At 42.6% G+C, this 20,478-nt stretch overlaps 1 protein-coding gene across 2 annotated transcripts in view; it reads right to left on the bottom strand.

The window, feature by feature from the left end:
- ZSWIM7 (zinc finger SWIM-type containing 7) overlaps positions 1–20,478 on the bottom strand; it is an 80,017-nt gene that overhangs the window by 53,916 nt on the left and 5,623 nt on the right. For both annotated transcript variants that reach the window (XM_075594175.1, XM_075594176.1), the window contains exon 2: positions 18,033–18,137. In XM_075594175.1, coding sequence (XP_075450290.1) covers positions 18,033–18,108 — 76 coding nt within the window. In that variant the 5' untranslated portion in view covers positions 18,109–18,137. The remainder of the gene's footprint in view (positions 1–18,032; positions 18,138–20,478) is intronic.

Genomic DNA, 20,478 nt, shown 5'->3' with positions numbered 1-20,478 from the left:
CAGGGGCCTCTGCGCATGCACACCATGTGCACCGAGCGCCTGAGGCCTCTGTGCATGCACGCCGAGCACCCTCTGCCCATGCGCGGGAGGCCTCTGCGGCATCCAGCGCTGCCTTCCTCCTCTCCGGTGACTGGTGCTGTGGCAAGCTGGCAACACTGACGTCACTTCCGGCACCATGAAGTCCATTTACTGCCAGGGAAATTTTCTCGTGTGGTAGGTGTGCATGTCATGATAAAGGGGGTTTGGCCCGGGATTAAAGGGGTTACACCCCATTTGGCCACCCCCTACTCTCACTTGGGAAGCAAGGGGTTAACTGGACTGTGGTCCAGTAATGTGTTTTTTTCCTTGCTTCAGTATCCAAATGTTTATTCCCTTGTATAACTGTATTGTGTTATCCTCGTGTTTGCACTCACACATACACTAGGGTTGATGCGGGAGGGAAGGGGTTAATGTTAATTTAGTGATTATAGCCCTTTGTTCCCTTTTCCCGCCTTTTCAGGCTCCATTTTGCAGCCTTCCATAGGCCGCCATTGCGGCTCCATGCGGTCTAATGGGAGAAGTAGCGGTTTTGGACCTGTTTTCCAGCGACGACCAGCAGGTGGCGTCCGAGAGGAGGAGCGGCGGTTTCCCATTGTAAGTCAATGGGCTCATTGACTTCAATGGAGATTCCTCAATGCTGGCCTCGAGGAACAGGTTGGCAGCCATCCAAACCGCAGACCGCAAAAGCGGATACAATGTCTTTGAAAAGAGTTTAATCACTTCGGTCAAGTTCAAAGACAATTGGCGTGGGAATCTTAGGTTCTAGGGCCCCTGGGAATAAAGTTCTTTTTGCCCCTAGCTCCTAGGAACCCCCACACACGATCCACACCGGGTCCAGGAATGAGATACCCCCGTAAGGGGTCGAGCAGAGAAGGAGGGTCGCGCCATTAACTTCAATGGCGGAGCGGAGGTCCCATTGAATCTAATGGCGGCGTGCGCCATGCATTGTCAATGGCGGCGCCGGCCATTGACTCCAATGGGGAAAAGCCGCGTGGCGTAAAAACGACTAAGTGTAAAATGCTGAAAAATGTAAGTCCATATCTCCGGTTCTGGAATGACCAGAGGGATGGGTTTTGGGTGTCATGTTCCAAGGTTCTGGATGCCTGACCCTTCCCAGCCCCCTCCGACCAACCAGACGGAGTGTGGACGAATGTAAAGATTTGTGGTTTTTCCCATAGACTTCAATGGCGGCTGTTTCTCCATTGAAAGCCTATGGCGGGGAACCCCATTGACTGCAACGGCGGAGTTGCTCCATTGAAGCCCATGGCGGCATAGCCCGTTGTTTTCAATGTGGAACGAGTGAAAAGCAGAGATTCATTTTTTAAAGGGAAGAATCCTGTATTTTAAAAATGTGTTAAAGTGCATTTCTGTATCTCCGGTTCTGGAGGTCGCAGAGAGTTGAAATTTGGCCAATATGTAGGGTCACTGTAGGCTTTAAAAACTGGCAGATTTCGACCCACTGGACCCCTTAGAACGGAACTTATTAATATGTGAAAATATTAAAGTGTGTATGGGATTTTGGATCTGCTCTGAAAATGCAGACTCCATCTGCTATGCTAAATAGGGCAGGAAGGACATCCTGAAGAATTAGCATAGCCCTGTGATCAAAAGTGATCAAAAGTTAACTACCCTGATTGTTTATACTAGGGCTGGAACAAAGGAAGTTGAGTGGTTTGGGAGTGTCATCCTTTACACTTACAATCTACTTCAAAGAGATTTTTCCTAGCCAGCTCGGCGCCTAGGGTTGAGAGTAAAGAGCTTAAATGGTATTTAAACCAGGATCAGCCCTTACTCAATTGTCTTTCGTGTCTTGGTGATTTTTGAAGATGGCTGTATGAACTGCCAGTCTAGAATTATGACTGTTTCATCATTGCATCTGAAGTAAGTGCTATATTTTGTTATTATTTGTACTATCTTGTTGTGTTCACCTTTTTCAAGGAATAAATTATATTTTATCATATCTAAGCCTCGTTCAGTTCAACCCAGTTATATTTTTGGGTGTGTATTATTAATAGCCTGTCACAGAGTTACCGTCACAGTGCACAAAGTAGTTTCAGTTCAATAATCTACTCAGCTGGCAAGAGACCATGCCGGGGTCAGACAATGCAGAGAGACTTATATTTTGGATAATATATATGAGAAATGAGAAGCACAGTGATCACATACCGGAGCCCTCAGAATTGGACGACCGCACACAATACTTATGACAATCGTAGCGAGGGGATAAAAGTCTACCATGCTGCTCAATTTGTCCCTTAGTGTCTCTTGCTCAGTCCCGGTGGCCCAGATGCTAACTAATGGGCTACTGTTGGTGCCAGAACAGTGTTTGAACTCATGTGAAATGGGGGCGTGTTAATAGGTGCAGGCCTAGTACTTCGCAAAGAATGGTGGTAGATGTGTATGATGAAAAGGATACTTAAGTGCTGTAGTGCCGATCCATCGGATGTGTTTCCACTTGATCTACTCACAGCATCAGGACCATGATGTCATCCTTCTTGGTTATCCCATCATCTTAGTCCTTTCCTTGGCTCATAGTCATTGGTCGGTGGGCATATCCATCATTATACTTAGTATTTAAGTATGGAATTCACTTTAAAGTAGCAATCCCACCTACTCATTTATTTTCTTAGAGAGTTCAAATCTGAGGGGGTCCTCTGGAGCTGGAAAGACTATTGTTAGATCCTGGGACCCACGTGGTACAAATTCTATAAAAACAATAGATATCCAAAATTGTGGAGTTCACGGAGAGCGAGTCTCTTAATAAATATGGTGACAACTCCTGTCTTTTACCACACACATCAAATTTCATTCGGGTTTCAGGCAATTTGCATAGCACATCCCACAGTTTAATAAGGAGACCCATAAACCCATCTAGTTGATCTGAATAGCTGGAATATAAATAGACTTTGAAAAGGAATGGGCCTTTTTGGGTAATAAATAATAAATCTTTAAGCATCATGTCTAGTATTACTTCCAATTAATCTTACTGCAGCCTCGGAATTGCTGAAGCATTCTTTCCCGAGTCCACTGAATATTAAAATTATAGGGTAGAAATGAAATCTTGACTTGTTTGTTGATGTCATAAGGGAATCACAAACGTACGGGTCCTTTGATGTGTTTAAGATTTCTCGGAATAAGCAGGAACAAAGCAATGACATACTGTATATGCCATATTTATTCCCTCTAGCACTCAAGGGGTTAACTTTTGCCTGCAAAAGGTGTACAGGATGATTCAAGGAAGAAAAACCTCAGCTGAAGAATGTGTACCTTGGGACAGAGGTCAGTTTCAAAAAAAAATTAATTTAAAAACATATGCAAACAAAAAGTCCTGACAGATCCTCTAACGCGTTTCACGCACGGGGTGCTTTATCAAAGCACCGGATCTATGGGCTGGTAACAGTCCTGCTACTCTCTTGCAAAACGTGTACATACTGTACTGCACTACATATTGATAACAAGCGCCATTATACACAATCCAGTGCCCACTCAAAAAAAAAACTATTAAAAGGTTTCTTGAACCTAAGCCAGCTTTCTTGAAGTCTGCTTTCATGTGGTACCTGCTCTGCTGCATCACGGACCAAATCTATATACGATAAAGTATTTTGGCATTACAGGAGTTCTCTGTTGGTATATGTTGATGACTCTGTGTTAAGTGTGAACAGTGGGGATCCCCAGTGGTCATTAATGGAAAGCTCCAGTATTGTTTCTGGATCTCAGCTCTGCATGACAAAGTGTGGAAATAGACACAGAGAGACAGACAGACAGAGACAGACAGACAGACAGACAGAACGACAGACAGACAGACAGAGAGACAGAGAGCTCTTGGAAGTTTTTACAACAATTTTTTGTCCAATGTAAAAAAAAGCTACCAGCTAATACTGAAGTACTCGTTTACTCTGCACTATTGCAACTGGACTAACACAGCTATTTCTATTTAATTCACTATATTTCAGCATTTTTAATTTTTGGGTGGAAAAGGGATTTTCTTTATCTTAAAAAAAGTAAATGCACAGTTAAGCCAGTTTTAGCTGAATGCAGCGATTCTTGTTTATTAATCCTACATGAAATATAGTTTCAGTTAAAAGAAATATGATCGAGACCATGTTTAGTCCTCCAAATTCAAAGAGCTGCCTCTTCACTGCTTGAAATATATTTATATATTTGCCCAAAATCCTTCTTTTTTCACCTTCTAATTAGCACCTTGCTGTGCACTCTCGAGATAGTTCACATCTCTGGCAAACGCAAAGTTTAATAGGATAAATGTTTCCAACAGAATAGTACAGTCTTAGATAAACATCTTCTATTGATTACCACTTCTACATGGTGTACGGTGATCAATTTAGCACATTGGAGGAAGTTATAATACAATAGGTTAAAAAATCTGAGTTGCCACAGTAGATGATTGACGAGTATGTTCTTGCTCGCCTAATTAAAACTTTTACGGCTACACTACAGTAGTGTGGTTCAATGAGCACATAACTCTATTATTTGGTTACCATTAGTTAATATCCTAAGTGTATCCTCATAAACCATGAGGCGATAAAGGTATTCAGGAGTTCAGCAACAATTAACCGATTAATCAAGGGGACTCATGTGGTGATAAAAGCAATTACAAATTAGGTTACCCTTGTAAGATCACTGCAAGGAGCCCAGCAGATCTCCAAGAGGAGGTTGTAATCAGGAGTGGATTGTGTCACCTCTGTTTACAAATGTTACCTAGGGTTGATCAATTTTATGCTGGCCATTTTGCAGTTGCAATCCTGCAAAAATAGGTAAGTACTTCAATAGAAATGTGATAAAAAAAAACACCTTTTAATTACACCATCACTGCCGCTCCAAGAAAATAATATGCATTATCAATTTCTCATATTTATGAGGTTATCACATTTGTTTTTGTTTTTATAATTTGTGCATATGACAATCTGCAATAAAGTGTGTGGGAACAATATAAAACAAGAAATATTGTAAAGTATATTCGGCATTCTGTTTTTATGTCTTTTTAGAATTAATGTAAGGTACATATGATAAGGTAGCTCAATCATTATGACAACAAAACATTCTTACCATCATATAAGCCAGGATTGGCCAACTCTAGTCCTCAAGGGCCACCAGCAGGTCAGGTTTGCAGGATATCCCTGCTTCAGCACAGGTGGCTCAGTCTTTGATTGAGGCACCTGTGCTGAACCAGGAATATCCCAAAAACCTGACCTGTTGGTTGCCCTTGAGGACTAGATTTAGCCACCCCTGATATAATTATCCAGAAAAACAGGGGAGCGGAGGACTGGACCCAATGAGACGGGGGGGGGGGGGGGGGGGAGAACTACAATGTACATAATGTTCTATGCGATATCCACGCAGTGTAGTGCCCTCCAATTGTTATACTCACAAAGGAGTGATGAAATCAAGCATATCACAACTCTGTGGCAATGTGATAGATGTGGTGTCAGGTAGTCCCAGTGATCCCAGGGAAGGAGAGGAGTAGAAATAGTGTAGACTGTAATGATAATAAAAGTACACTTTATATTCATACAAGAACCCTCCAAAATTGAGGCTTACAGGAAATAAAATATTTTAGGCATAGGCTGGGTGAGTTGCGATCTCCCCGCTCCTCTCGGGTCCGGCACATCCCACAGCGTCACTTCCGGTTACGGTCGCCCGGAAAAGAAGGAGAGGCTTCTCCCAGTCCTTTCTATCGGTCTTCTGAGGGCTCGTTCAGGGTGCCAGCTGAGGACTCGGAGGGAGGGCGTGAGGGAGGCAGTGCGGGAGTTTGCTGGGCGACATGTGATTATCCCCCAGCAGCAGACTTTTCAGCGTTGGGGAGGGGGCGGGGCTACACACGGCAGGGTAAGTATCCAAGTTGCAGTCATGAAATCATTCTGAAGAATGATTTCATTGGCTGCCTTGGTCCCTGTGACGCTGCTTCAGCTCCAAAAAACGAAATTTTCGTTTACTGAAGCTGTAGTCAGCGGCAACTCCTGGCTTCGGAGGCAGGCCAGTTGCTACCTTGACAACAAGTATTCAAATTGAATACTTTGTTTCTCACTGCAGCAAGCACGTCAGCACGCCCTCCCTCCGAAGCCAGCACCCTGAACGAGGCCTGAATCAGCGGTAGGCTATGCGACTCAACGAGTGTAACAATTGGAGGGTACAACGCTACGTGGATATCACATATTGTACTTTTTTTTTTTCCTCTCCTCGGGTACAGTCCCCCGCTCCCTTATTTCTCTTGAGAATTCATTTGGAAGAGACAACAGGAACTAGTCTCTATTTAAGGGTCAGAGTGGAGGAGAATATCATTTATTTTCATATTGTGCACATTATTGTATATTATATATTTGCATTTGCACTTTTTTGGGGGGTGCTATTCAGCTCATTATTCACTCCTGTTTAACAAACTGATTGTATTTGCACTGGTATTGGTAGCGTAGACCAGGGGTACGCAAACTATTTGAACTGCACCCCCCCCTACCTCTTTTGCCGGCGTCAAATGACCTTGCGGCGTCATTAATGCCGTGTTGCCATGGCGACGCTTCACACCAAACCTCTGAATCCAGGTAAGTGAAGTTGCAGTGGCCTCACGCCATCCCCCGGCAACCGCCAGTTCCCCCCTAGAAAAATCTCGTGCCCCCCCGTTTGCGCACCCCTGGCATAGACCACCACCTTGGTTTTTCTAGTTTCACCCCAGATATAAGCCAATGACCATGACATGTTTGAGGCGTTTAATCTGTGTGACTGCGGTCTTTCTAAAAAGTATCAGAAATCGATGGGTATTTTTAATGATGTTTAAAGTTATTTTGTAAGCGTACGAGGGGTTCGGTTTTCTCTAGCTGCTCTCTTTGTGTGATATTCGTGTGCGTTCAGCAAGAGTTTGCACAGGCCAAACACCCCCTTTCCCCATTCCTATATTTTTATTGGCTCTGTTACAAGGATAGGGTGTGATAAGGGTAGCAGAAAACACTTGAATGACATACTTCCCTGTTTAGGGTCTATAACATCAATCATTTCCAAAAAACAAACACAGCCAAATCAATTAGTATGATTAGATTTATTTAAGAAACCCAGTTTGATACTTCAGTTCTATGCAAAAATATTCTAGTCAGCTACAAGGGATTGCATCTGTAAAGCAGCAATTTGTGCGTGTTGTGTTTTTTTCTCTTACATTTTACTTTACGTTGGGGGGGGGGAGCTGCTTCTGAAACATTACTCCTCTAATAAGTAGAGGTGGGTGAACTGTTGGCCAAAGTTCAAATCCACTGCGAAAAATATAGTTTATTCAGAAGTTTGACTTAAATTCGTCTGCATAAAAAAAAAAGTTGCCTTTTTTTATTCAAGCATGCAATAATTCGATCATGGAAAATTTATGCAAATTTTAAACAAAATAAAAAAATATTGTAATGGGAAAAAAAAAACAGTGAAATCAAATTAAGCAAAACTTCATGCTTTCACCCAGTTTTTGAATAACAAAAATGTTTACACAAACTTTTGCAGCTTTGAGAAGAAATACAAAAGTTTGTCCGAAAGTTCGCGGGCCCAACTTTGTAACATTCGCCCATCACTAATGATAAGGACATCTATAGACCCCAGCCAGTTACCGTTGATCGTTCTCCCCATTATCCAGGCATGCTGAGGAGAACAAAAAAGTACTGGTCACTTCACCACCACTATTATAATATGATGTGCTACTTTTTCTGTACTTATTGGCTCAAGCCATAGTATTCTATATTAAACATGCCTCATGGAATGAACAGGGCTGAATATAATCATAACCAGGACTTTCAAGGCACTGTGAGACTTCAGTGCTGTTTAAAGGGAAGAAGGACTGTTGCATTTAGTTAATAGAAAATAAATAATGAATAACTCATTTGAATGTGGTTAGCACATGGAAAGAAACCCCCTATAAAAGTCATTTTTAACCTACATTTGTAAGACTGATTATACCTATCATTATTTTTTATTAAAGTCAACAGAGAACAAAAGAAGCATTGATGTAACACAGAAGAACTCAGCTGTGGAATGGATATATGGTACATGAAAACCTATTCATCTCTTTTCTCTTGTTTGTGCGAATGTATTTGAAATACTCCAGTCCTCTGCCTGGCTGTTTACTGAATGGAGACACATTAAGGTGAACTCATAACACTAGAAGTTAAATATGCCTTTGGAAAATATTACGTTTTTGCCCTGTCTTCCGCCAACCTATTGGAGATCGTAATCCATTTACATCTCATTATTTATTACAAAAGATATATAGATTATCTGTTGTCTATTTGGGATGATACATTTAATAATTTACATTTGTTTTTGAATTACAATAGTAATTTCAAAGCAACGTTTTCTATGACACCATGCATTTTGTATTGATTTGTTTGTTCATTTAGATGGTTTTGTTCAATCTTCTGTTTTTAAGAAAAATGCGTCAGGAAACACCCTTTATGGGTTAACATTTGCCACTCCAAGTTCTCTCCGTTAGACAATACATCAGATTGTGAAGAAACTGCTCTAGTACGCATTTATATATAGCTCAACCCCGTTATAGCGCGATCCGCAGATGCCGGCAAGTCCTCGCGCTGCGAAATTTACGTGATCCCGGTTATAACGCGGTCTCATTCCGTGGACCCCAAGGACCGCATTATAAGGGGGTTCAGCTGTACAGAACAAGCTAGAGCATTGACTGCTTGCTTTATTGAGCGTGGTTCTCCTACTTGGATGTTAGAGAGAGCTGATCGAAGGTCGTTAAACACACATAGGAGATCATTACATTCTTCAAATTCTACATTTTATCATTATAATCTTTGCCATGCTTCATTACTTCTTATAACACAGATGCTGATGCTGTTAGAACTATTTGAAAGATCCCTTGATGGTAGTATAAAGCAAACTATATTTAGAACCTATTGTTGGTGCTTTTTGGTGTATGGGACATCTATTTCTTCAGCTGAAATAATGAAAAATCAAAAAGAAAGCCTACTGAAATTTGTGGTACGTTTAAGGGTTTTACTTCAATTTGAAATTCTGGCCCAAAATGGCCTTCATCGGCTGTTTCAGTTGATATAGAATAAGCCCCTAAATTAGGAAGACAGATGCAAATGTCATTTTACAAATGTTTCTATAGGATCTGTTTGTTCTGTAAAAGGCTGGAAAAGTTAAATGTTTGATGATGTAATCTGTAGCACTAGATTTGTTGTTATTTTAAACTGTAAGCATGGCCTACAATATGTAGGTAGGAAGATGAGACAATTAAAAGACGGTGCTAGAACATCTGTCTCTTATACATTGGGGCAACATTAATCACCATGTTTCTAAGCATGTTGTGTTACAACATTGTGATTATTATATTGTTTGTTGGTTACTCTTAGCAGATGAAAGTTTTGTGGGGGGTGTGGGTATGTGGGACACATGATACACATATGGTGGACATGCCCAAACATAACAAAACTGTGGTCCAAGATAAGAGATTCGCTGGAGGAGATGTTGGGGGTAAGGATAGTCCTAGACCCATTTGGCGTTTCTGCTAGCCAAGCCAATTGAATCACTGAGCCATTATCAACGGAAACTCAGCTCTCGCATTCTCACTGCCACCTGATGTTGAATAGCCGTGGCCTAGAAAAAGGTAGAGGCCCCATCCACGAATACGATAAAAAAAAAGGATAAATGAGGTCATGGCAATGGACAGACTGACAGCATGCTTAAGACACACAACTTAGACACATGACAAAATATGGGACCCATGTATTATATTTAGATAGGAATAGGATACTACCCTAGGTACTGAGATCAGACCAACTGGGAGAGAAGGGTATGGTCAAGACCAGAGTTGAGAGATCTCCGGACCCCATACATAAACACAGGTGGCTGGATGGAACGAGGTTGGCAAGATAACTCCCTCCCTCCCCCCCCTTGATGTCTTCCCCTTGTTTTGTTATTGCGGGATCCAGGGGGGACGGGTGCACCTCCTCACCTTTCCACCATGACGGATCTCTCCTGGCTGTGACAGTGGCGGGCGGGCCTGTTCTCGGATCCTTCATGTTTGTGTATTTTTGTATCTTATTATTTGACTATTTGGTGTTTTGCTACAATGATCCCCCCCCCCTACATTCTTTTTTCTGTACCCCAAAATCTGAAAAGTTCAATAAAAAATCTGTGATAAAAAAACCGCTCTCCCTGAATTGTTCAAATAAGGTCAGATTTTCTGAATTTTTCCTAAATTTGTGTTTTTGCACATTTACTCTTTTTTGTTGATTTTACCTTTTCAATTCTTTTTCATCGTTTAGTTTTTCCTCTATTTTTCTCGTTGCATTATTTGACTTTTGCATTCAAATGATCTGTGCTTGTGCACATATGCCTTGTTAACATTCGCTCCATCTTGCATGGCACCTGTATTGAGGTTGAGATAGGCTCTCATTTTGGGGGTCACTGGCTCATCATTTCTACATTTATTTGCAACTAGACTTTATCTTGCACAAATTGCTGTTGTTCTGGGCAATATCATTGGATGCTTCCATGATTCCTGTTTGAGTGTGCATGAATAAGGAGAACTATGAGCACTAGAGTTGCGAGTCTACAAATTAGAAACACTTGAGCGGAATTTGTAACACGGGAAAATAAATCTATGTTTTGGGGGAAAGATAATATTGCAGTAAGACACGGTATGGAGGTGTTGCTACCCTTCTAGAGTGGATTGTAGCTGCTCATGCTGGCCAATCTTACTTGAAAGTGTAGTTCCGCTTAGCAAGGTATCTGAAGGATGAGCGGAACATGAATAAAAAAGGTAGCTCAGCGCTAGGAACAAAATATCTATAAAGTTCGTGAACCGGGTTCAAATTCCAGTGTTCGTTTGCTTTGTGATCTTGGTCAAGTCACTTAGCGGGTTATACAATGAACTGCGATATATAAGGAATAAATATTATAATTCAGGTTTTTTCATGTTTATGTCTTAATTTAGAATAAGTTTCACAAAGTGTGGCTAAAGTGCGGCACTACTGCACTTTAAACAGGCTAACAGAGTTTAGTGACTCTAGCTCATGGTTTGGATTTGCACGTGCACTTAGTCATATAGCACTCAAGCCTTTATTAAAAAACTATTTTAAAATCCTATATCACAGAAAGCATCACAATCTTCAAAGTTACAGTATAGATTACAGCAGCAATTCCAAACTACATTTGGGTTTAAGAAAAAACAACAAAGAAGCAGAAGTCCCTGGACTAAACCACAATAATAGAAAGAAAGAAAAATAGCGATGATAAACACTTGCACCAAAGTATACAGGTGAGATCAGCACATTTAATAATTCTGCCAACAAAGTGACTTTTTATAAAGGTACAGACAGGAATGTAAGACATGCTGGCAGTTGTAAACTGTATGCAAAAGATTTGTTACCTTGTATAAAAATAGCAACATGGTTATCCTCCCAGCCCCGTCATTTGAACGTGCATTCTGTCACAACAAAGCTACGGGAGACGTTCTATCACCACAGTAACAAATATACAAAAACAGCAGGATGTATTATGCAAGCTTTAAATAAAGAAAAGTACAGTATTGTCAACTCAGGCAGCACACTCTTATTATAAGGAAAATGAATGAATGCACATAGCACTTTTATAATGCACTCTAAATGAACCTTCCCATCATGAAAATCACACAACACAATAACAATATTGCACACCTTCCGTGTGTGTGTCTCTAAGCACTATCAATATTCTAAAGATCCTTCTGTGTAGACATACCTCCCAAACATGTACAGTAATTACTGTACAGCTCCTTACAACCAGAGTAAAACATAATCACTGACACACTTCAGCATATGACAATACTTTCTCTGGTGGCTTCTCCTTTCGAAAGCCTGCCAACTGATCCTAGCGCCGTCCTGCTCATCAGCCACCTCCAAATTATATGCTTCATGAAGCGAAGAATCACTGCACACAGGCTACAGCCAGCAAAGCCATGTCTGCTTTCTCTATTCACATTCTTAAAGTAGGAAAACGTACAGAGACAGTAGGAGGGAGTTCTGGTAAGTGCGTCTGCAGGGGGCCAAACTTTATGTATCATGTGTGCAGAATATCCACAGTGCTATTCATATGCTTCTTTAAGCAAGTGTGTCTTAAGGTGGGTCTTAAAGGTGGATAGAGAGGGTGCAAGTCGGGTACTGAGGGGAAGGGCATTCCAGAGGTGTGGGGCAGTCAGTGAAAAAGGTTTAAGGTGGGAGAGGGCTTTAGATACAAAGGGGGTAGAAAGAAGACATCCTTGAGTAGAACGCAAGAGTCTGGATAGTGCATAACAAGAAATTAGGGCTGAGATGTAAGGAGGGGCAGAAGAGTGTAAAGCTTTAAAAGTGAGGAGAAGAATGGAGTGTGAGATGCGGGATTTGATCGGAAGCCAGGAGAGGGATTTCAGGAGGGGAGATGCTGAGACAGATCTAGGAAAGAGTAGAGTGATTCTGGCAGCAGCGTTTAGGATAGATAGTAGGGAAGACAGGTGAGAGGCAGGAAGGCCGGACAGCAGGAGGTTACAGTAATCAAGACGGGAGAGATTGAGGGCCTGAGTCAGAGTTTTAGCAGTCGAGCAACAGAGGAAAGGGCGTATCTTTGTTATGTTGCGGAGGAAAAGGCGACAGGTTTTAGAAATGTTTTGAATGTGAGGGGCGAATTTGAGAGAGGAGTCGAGTGTGACCCCTAGGCAGCGTGCTTGGGCTACTGGGTGAATGATCGTAGTACCAACAGTAATGTGGAAGGAGGTAGTAGGGCCAGGTTTGGGAGGAAGTATGAGGAGCTCTGTTTTAGCCATGTTGAGTTTAAGGCAGCAGAGGGCCATCCAGGATGATATAGCAGAGAGACATTCAGAAACTTTGGTCTGTATAGCAGGTGTAAGGTCGGGTGTTGAAAAGTATATTTGTGTGTCGTCAGCATAGAGGTGATAATTAAACCGAAAATATGTTATTAGGTCCCCTAGAGAGAGTGTGTACTTGTTAGATTATTAGAGTTTTACAGGAGAAATCATGTAATACTGCAAATCCATCAAATCCACCCGATGCAAATCCATCCGAATCTTACAAAGTTTGTACTACAAACTATGATGCTTATCAATAAAGTACAATAGTGCTGATTTGGCTGTAGCAAACAGAATGTCCCATTCATGTCAAAATGACTTTCTGTGCAGTAGCGCTGAATCGACACTACAGCACTTTATTGAGTAAGTCCCTATGTGTATTAAACTAAAACTAAGCCAGTGTGGACGGGGTTAACGGAATGAGGAAAAGACACTTCAAAGACCATCTGGAATTCAACAGCCCCTCCCCCCTGCATGTTTACCCTGAGGTCTTGTGTGCTACTGTATGCTGCAGTTTTCATTTCTACCAGAGAATCTCTGGGACAATAATAATAAAATGATAATAATAAATGAAACTTCAAACAATGGATGTTACTGTATTTAATGTATATGAAGAAACCCCCATTGTACACTGCACGTCACATCTTCTCACCCCTGAAAGGAGACAGCACTGACTCAATTTCCATCACGCGCAGTGATGACACCGCATGTACAATGAGAAACCAATGTTGTGGCTTGGCGATAGCCTTCCTGTATGTAACTAATCAAGTTATCCATTCCCCCACAAAAGATAACAGGACAGATTTTTTTGGAAGCTACATTACATGCTAAACAGAACTAAACTGCAAGCTTTCCAGAAATTAAAAGAGCAATCAATTGTACAAGGTCTGCTGTCGGCTAATTAGACAGAAAATAGATCCACACCTCTCTTGACCTTTAGTAGTGTCCATCTTAATTAACACAGAGATGCAGCCTTTTGTTTCTATCAGCTGCCTCAAGCATGGGATGGTGCACAGTGTGCAAAAGCGTGGCCCCTCCACAGGACAGTGCATAGCATTCGGTAATGGCCCATCGGGATTAACACAGCGGGGGTCCCTGCATCTGAATGGGACTCGCGCTGTGTCAATCCTACCAGGTTGCACCTGTCTGTAAGAGACGCGCAGTAACAGCGAGACTGAATCAGTCTCTCTCCCTGCGCGCCTCTAACAGGCGGTCGCACGGCTTTTATTCTAATAACACAGTATTGAAGCAGCGGGCCTCCGGAGCTGGACCGCATTAATTTCAACCTCAGGGAATGTGATGTGACGTCATCAAAAAGCGAGGGAGGCATGCTACCTGATTGGCTATCTTCACCCCCTTTTTGATGACGCCACATCACAACAAAAAAGAAAAGGCATCACATGGTATATCTACCAATCAGATTGGTCAGAATACTGTACCATGTGATGGCTTCCATTTTGTTTTTGCTGAAGTGACGTAATCTTAAAGGGAGGGAAGCATACGTTACCTGATTGGCTGGCTTCCCTCCCTGCGCAGACAAACACCACCCGGACGACGCTTGAAACTACCCATGGCATCAATTTTTACGAATTCGTTTTTTCAGTCATCCTAACGTCCATCCTTTATCAGGAAACATTTTATGGAAGCATTCTGGACCATAATTCTTGTGATGTGTCAAGCACTTTAAAACATGCTTTTCTTCTCTAAACACCATGCTGTAACTATGCACTTGTTGAGGTCATCCTGCCGTCACCAATTCAAAAGAATATTTATTAGATCAAAATCATTCTTAATTGTAATAATCTACTGTGACAGACCAATATAATTGGAAATGGAGAATTTCAGACGTAAAATGGCGTGATCGGCAGTGTCAGTGGATAAAGGACCCTTAGTGAGAAGGCGCGTCTAGAATTTGTGCTCCTGGAGCCAGAAATTAAGATATAAGCTCTTTAGTGTGGGGCTTACTGTGCCTGTCTTGCTTCCCTGTTTTCTATTAAAAGTATATCATTTGTTACAGTTATTAATATGTAAACATAATAACAAAGAGAACAGTAAATAAATACATGTTAAGTAAACTATGTACTGTATTTTTTTGTATAGACCATATATAAAAATAATGGTAAGAGAATCCAATACCTATACAAATGAAACAAAATGGTAGATGCAGGTTATTACAATTGTAATGTAATAATTTACAGATATTCTGCTAGCGCTGATCGGGCTGAGCGGGCGGCGCTTGCGGCGGGGAATTACATATATAAATATATGCAAGTCCCCACGTACACGCCGTGATCGGCGCGTAGGTAAAGAAAAAATCTATACTTATGGCGTAAGTATACTCCGCAATGCCCCCCCCCCCCCCGCGCGTACAAGCAGGATACCGGGTGCTCATGCTTGGAGCGCTCTCCAAGCATGAGCGCGCTCAGCGCCAGCGGGGACTCAGCCTTAGTTATGACCAGGAAGAAGTACTGTAAATCTTTATGGGAAGACAAAAGCCGACACAAGTAAACAAACAGAAAGAAAAGAGCTTGTGATAAGAGGATTATCATACAAACAGCACTCAAAATACATTTACCTGCCCAGACCTTAGGCGACATGGACGTGTCAGGGTTGCCCTTTGTGTTTTTTGCTATTGCTGCCGCTATTAAATTCCATGCTTAACTACCTGACAAACTGATTGCTATGTCTCAGAATCAGAAGCATACATCACAAAATTGTCAAACACATCCGAGAACATACAGTAGGCAAGGGGCAGGGTGAGGGGAAATTAGCAATCTGCAGTCACTGGTTACCTCTGAGAGGCTTGCAGAAAGGACAGGTCTACAAAGTGATCAATTTTAGTCCATAGTTTTTATGGGACTTTATCATTTTATACATATGAATAAAAAGTGTTATGGTACTGTATACATACCCAGATAATATCTGGTCATGTCACTTGTAGGAGCCGTTACACATACAATTACTTTAGGCATAAATATCCACGTTTTGGCCAAACATAGCAAAACCAAAATTACTTGTGAATTCTAAATTTCTTTCATCACGATAAACACATCCATACTCTTTGCAAGCAAATTAGATCATTTAACATCTATAACCATGCAAACTCTCGATCTAAAAAAAACTATAGGCCTACCTTTGACTTTCGGGAGGCCTGGCTAACAATATGGTCACTGAAGTTAACAGCTTGACCGTTTACCGTTAATAAAAAAAAGCCATAACTTTTGTCGCACAATGCAGGTCGCAGTGGTTCAAAAAGATCCTTATTTACCACAACGGATTTTTCCTTAGAGTTCATTACTCATTAGATTGCGGCCTACTGCATGTCTGCAGGCCTCAACTTGCTGACGTGTCTCAAACCAGGCTGGTTGCAACTTAACCTTACCTCTCCTGATTTTAAGGATACGAACAAAATCATTTACTCGCTAACAATTTCCTTGGGAGCCTCATAATAGGGTCAGATAAGCCAGCTGAAGGAGGCAACACTGGGCACAAGCTGACTCTAAACTAGATGGCCAGATAACAGTATTAAAAGCAGTTATCTCGTCCAACAAATTGCCTGTCAGTTGAAGCAATCCATCAAACAGCTCTTTACCCAGTATCTTCCCCCTTTAAAAACTCATCTTACTGAGATCAAAAGCCTTTCCCATCTACATTCAATTTTACATGCAAACTCAGATCGGAGTCATCCACAATGTTAGATTCTACTTTAACTATATTCCTTGTTGTCCTTATTCTATATTGGCTGAAATGACCATTCTGCTAAATATGCCCATTAAAATCAATGACGATTTTCAGCCAAAAACAGCTAATCCAGACAATAGAGAATTACACCCTAAATCGGGCAAGCTGCAAAATTAAAATGATCCCTGGCAATCGAATGCTGAAAGATTCAAGTAAGGACTAAGCAACGTGTGATTAAACGACCCTTTGTCATCATCAAATAACCAATCATTTTTTGGAGGTCCTAGATGTGCTTTCTCCTCAATGGCAGGGTTAGGACCCCATATTGAAAGTTAGCCAGCACCAGCCTACAACAGTTTGGGATACAAACTCGTGATGGCGTTTTGTCTAACCTATTACAAATTATTTATGTCAAGACTCTACAAAAGGAAAGACCCCTGTTTTCTGCCCGGATAACACATTTTTACTTTTCCAGAGATAATTTATGGAAACTACTGAAACTCGAGGAGATCCCTGTTCAACTCTCTCCAGTTTTGGTTAAGAGAGTCCCGAGCACATTGTTATTCCACTCCATGAACACTCAACCTTGTATCTGAAGAGAGTACTTCCACTTAAAGGAATGGTTTCATCTAGATTTCTTTTTTATTTCCTCTAGTTGTGAACCCGGGGGTTTTCAGCACTGAACTACGTTAATTCCAGATCTGAGGACCCCCTGCTTCCTAAGCTACTTATCTCCAAAGGTGCTGCTAGAAGCGTTCCTGGCTGGGTCAACAATATGGTGGTTTAAATCTCCTGCGGCATGAGAGCCAATAGGAAGTTGCAATGTCACCCGCCCGGTTTCTATTAATTTGTTCAGTTTGCCCTCTTCATCCTTTCCTGCTCTCCCAAACTTCTTTTGAGGCCAGAGTTTTAATGTAAAGCTGTGAATAAAGGGAAGATAGTGCACTGTCCACTCTACCCCAGATCTATACAAAGCACTTTTAATACTGCACAAATGTAACATCTAACAGCTCCCCCAAGTGACGGTTGTATTTAATTTCTCGCACAAGTACTTAGAAAACATACTGCCTTGCTCATGTAGCAATAAATTAACTCCCAAAAACAGATCTGATGCCACTCAAATTAAAACATGGTTTCAAAGTACAAGAGCGCCTGCATTTCATGTAAACCCTTACATGGTAACATGTTTCTGGGACATGAAGTGTGTTATGGACAATATCGGAAGTGAAAGTAAAAATATGAAATGGCTGGAACAAGGAAAAGCAGAAGATTAAGGCTGGAACAAGAGGGAAAATAAGAAGGGTATACTACCTCAAAGGGTATTATGAATGATATGGTTACATATAATGAGTCCCTGTAAATTGCTGTTTAAGAGAATCTCAGCTTCATTATGGAAAATCCCATTTTTGCTCAATGGTACCAGCATTGCACAATGAAAAATGTTTAGCGTTCCACTTCCTCCATTCCTACTGTTAACACTTCCGTCTACCTTGTGAGGTGTCTTCGTAAGTCCGCTTTACTTCCCGGAGGAGCTCTTCTGCCACTGCAGGCAACACAGCACCCATCTTCCACAAACGTGAGATCCGTATACCACCTGCACACAGAATATTAGTGATAACATTAGTATAAAGTCCTTTCACTGTATAATCACAATTCCTTATGTAACCAGGTCCCCTCTGGTCCCCTGCCCTCTTACCACCAGTACCTGCGGACACTTAAGAGGTGGGGGGGGCGTGTGGCCGAGCAGTAGCGCTGCGGCGATCAGCAGGAGGTGCGCGCGTAGCAGTGAATCACCGAAGCTCCAGGGAGGTTGCAGCAGGCGAGCCAGTCGCCGGAGGTTCTCGGCGGCTCCCGTAGCGGGGCGCTGCCATTTGGACATGTGCGCGCATGGGCAGTGAGATCGCGCATGCACAGAGGATCTCATAGCGGTGGCCAGTGTAGGGAAGGTACTCCGTGGAACTACAAGCCCCATAGTGCTTTGGGGCATATGTCATGGGGCACAGTTCAGATTCATGTCATGGGGTTCAGTTAGGATCCTCTGAGGAGTAGAAGATACATTTCACATGCTTGGAGCCACGCTAGTCAGTTGGAGCCAGGACAAACAAGGGGAGGGTAGGGTCTGAGTGTCAGTGGCACTCAGACTAGGCCAGAGAATCCCCTTAGGTCCCAGATAGGCCCCAATCACGTGTAGCTTGTGGCTGCTTCAGGGAAGGCCCTTAGATAGGGACGCTTCCCCATTTCAGTGTAGACGGTTAAGACGGCGCGCGGTGAACGCGGCCTGTGGTCTGGGACCAGACCACTGCGGGTTATCATAGACTCTTAAAGGTGAGACCCTCCTACCGGAGTCCACCCAACGCAGAGGCGGACACCATCGCTGAGGTTCATGTCGCGGGATCAGACGGATCCTCGTTGCTAAGTCGGCCGCACCGAGTACTGGAGTACTCGGCAGGTACCTCAACAAAGTGTCCCAACAGTTCACAGGATAGCGCTACTCCCTACACTTTTGGGTGAGCTGGACATTGGAAAAGGGACATCGGGGTATTGGTGCATAGCACCGATATACTTTGGGACACTCACTGGTAGTACTGGGCTGGTTGTTCACTATACTGTGTGGTGGTGTTATGTTATATGTGCTGTCAGTAAAGGTTGTTAATATATATAGTGTGTGTTTACTATTACTATTGGTTCCTGTGAGGGGCTCCTCCCACTACGCTGGGATCCCTCGCAGATGGAGGCGCTACACCGAGACGATAATTATACCACCCCAGGCTCCCCGTGGCGGAGGCTTGGCCCTCTGCGAGCCAACAGGTAACGGCAGCACCAGTAGTCTCTCTATTTAGGGGGAAATAGGGCTACACTTACCTCCCTGTGCACTCAGGGTCACATCCCATCTATCCACAAATGCTATAATAAATATCAACACCACAAGTTAAATTCACATAGTCTGATACAAAGGAAAGCACAAGTGGTGGGAAATGGTGCTAAATAATTAAAAAAAAGATATATACTGTATGAAAACAGTGCAGGGAAATTGCATGACTTAAAAAGGTTGCCAAGAGAAGCCAAGTATAGTCTTGGTCTACTACCAAAAGAGGGTTGCTAATGATAACTAATGAATGGGTTGCGTGAAGGCAGCACACAAGCAGCATGTATTCTAAAGGATCTTTTACATGGCCAATTATTTTCAACCAACTAATATATGTCTTTGAAAATTTATATCATACACGCCTATAAAAACAATACAAATGGATCTAGTAAACTAAAATATACTGTAATCATGGCATCACAAAAAGTGGGACTGACATTCCATACTTACAATGAACTATGTCCAACCCAGGGGTGCTCACTGACGTACAGTAACTGTACCCTAGAGCAGGGGTCTCCAAACTCTGTCCTCAGGGGCCGCCAACAGGCCGGCTTTTATGGATATCCGTTTCAGCACAGGTGGCTCAATCAGTGGCTATCTGTGCTGAAACAGGGATATCCATAAAAGCCGGCCAGTTGGCAGCTGGCGGCCCTTGAGGACTGAGTTTGGAGACCCCTGCCCTAGAGCAGGGGTGTGCAAACTGGGGGGTGGGGGGGGCTGCAAGATTTTCCAGGGGGGGGGGGGGTGTGCAGCAGTTGCAGAGGCCCCACGCTCTTCCCCAAGGCATTTTAATTAAATGCCGGGGGATAAAGTGAGACCTCTGCAACTTCCCTTATCTTTGGCGACACGTCGTCAAATGATGCCACGGTGACCCAGCAGTGTCATTTGACGCCGAAAACAAGGTAAGGAGGGAGGCACGGGGGGGGGAGAGCAGGCAGAGGGGCGCAGACTGAAAAGTTTGCGCACCCCTGCCCTAGAGGTTCCTATACAAGTGTAAAAAGAAAGGCCAATATATGGTGTAACCGCAGTGTGAAATATTTAGAATACAGCAGGGGTCCTCCTCGTCACA

The sequence above is a fragment of the Ascaphus truei genome, chromosome 3, assembly GCF_040206685.1.
Source record: "Ascaphus truei isolate aAscTru1 chromosome 3, aAscTru1.hap1, whole genome shotgun sequence".
Taxonomy (NCBI): domain Eukaryota; kingdom Metazoa; phylum Chordata; class Amphibia; order Anura; family Ascaphidae; genus Ascaphus; species Ascaphus truei.
The sequence above is the reverse complement of the archived record's forward strand: the minus strand, read 5'-3'. Positions and strand labels throughout refer to the sequence as shown.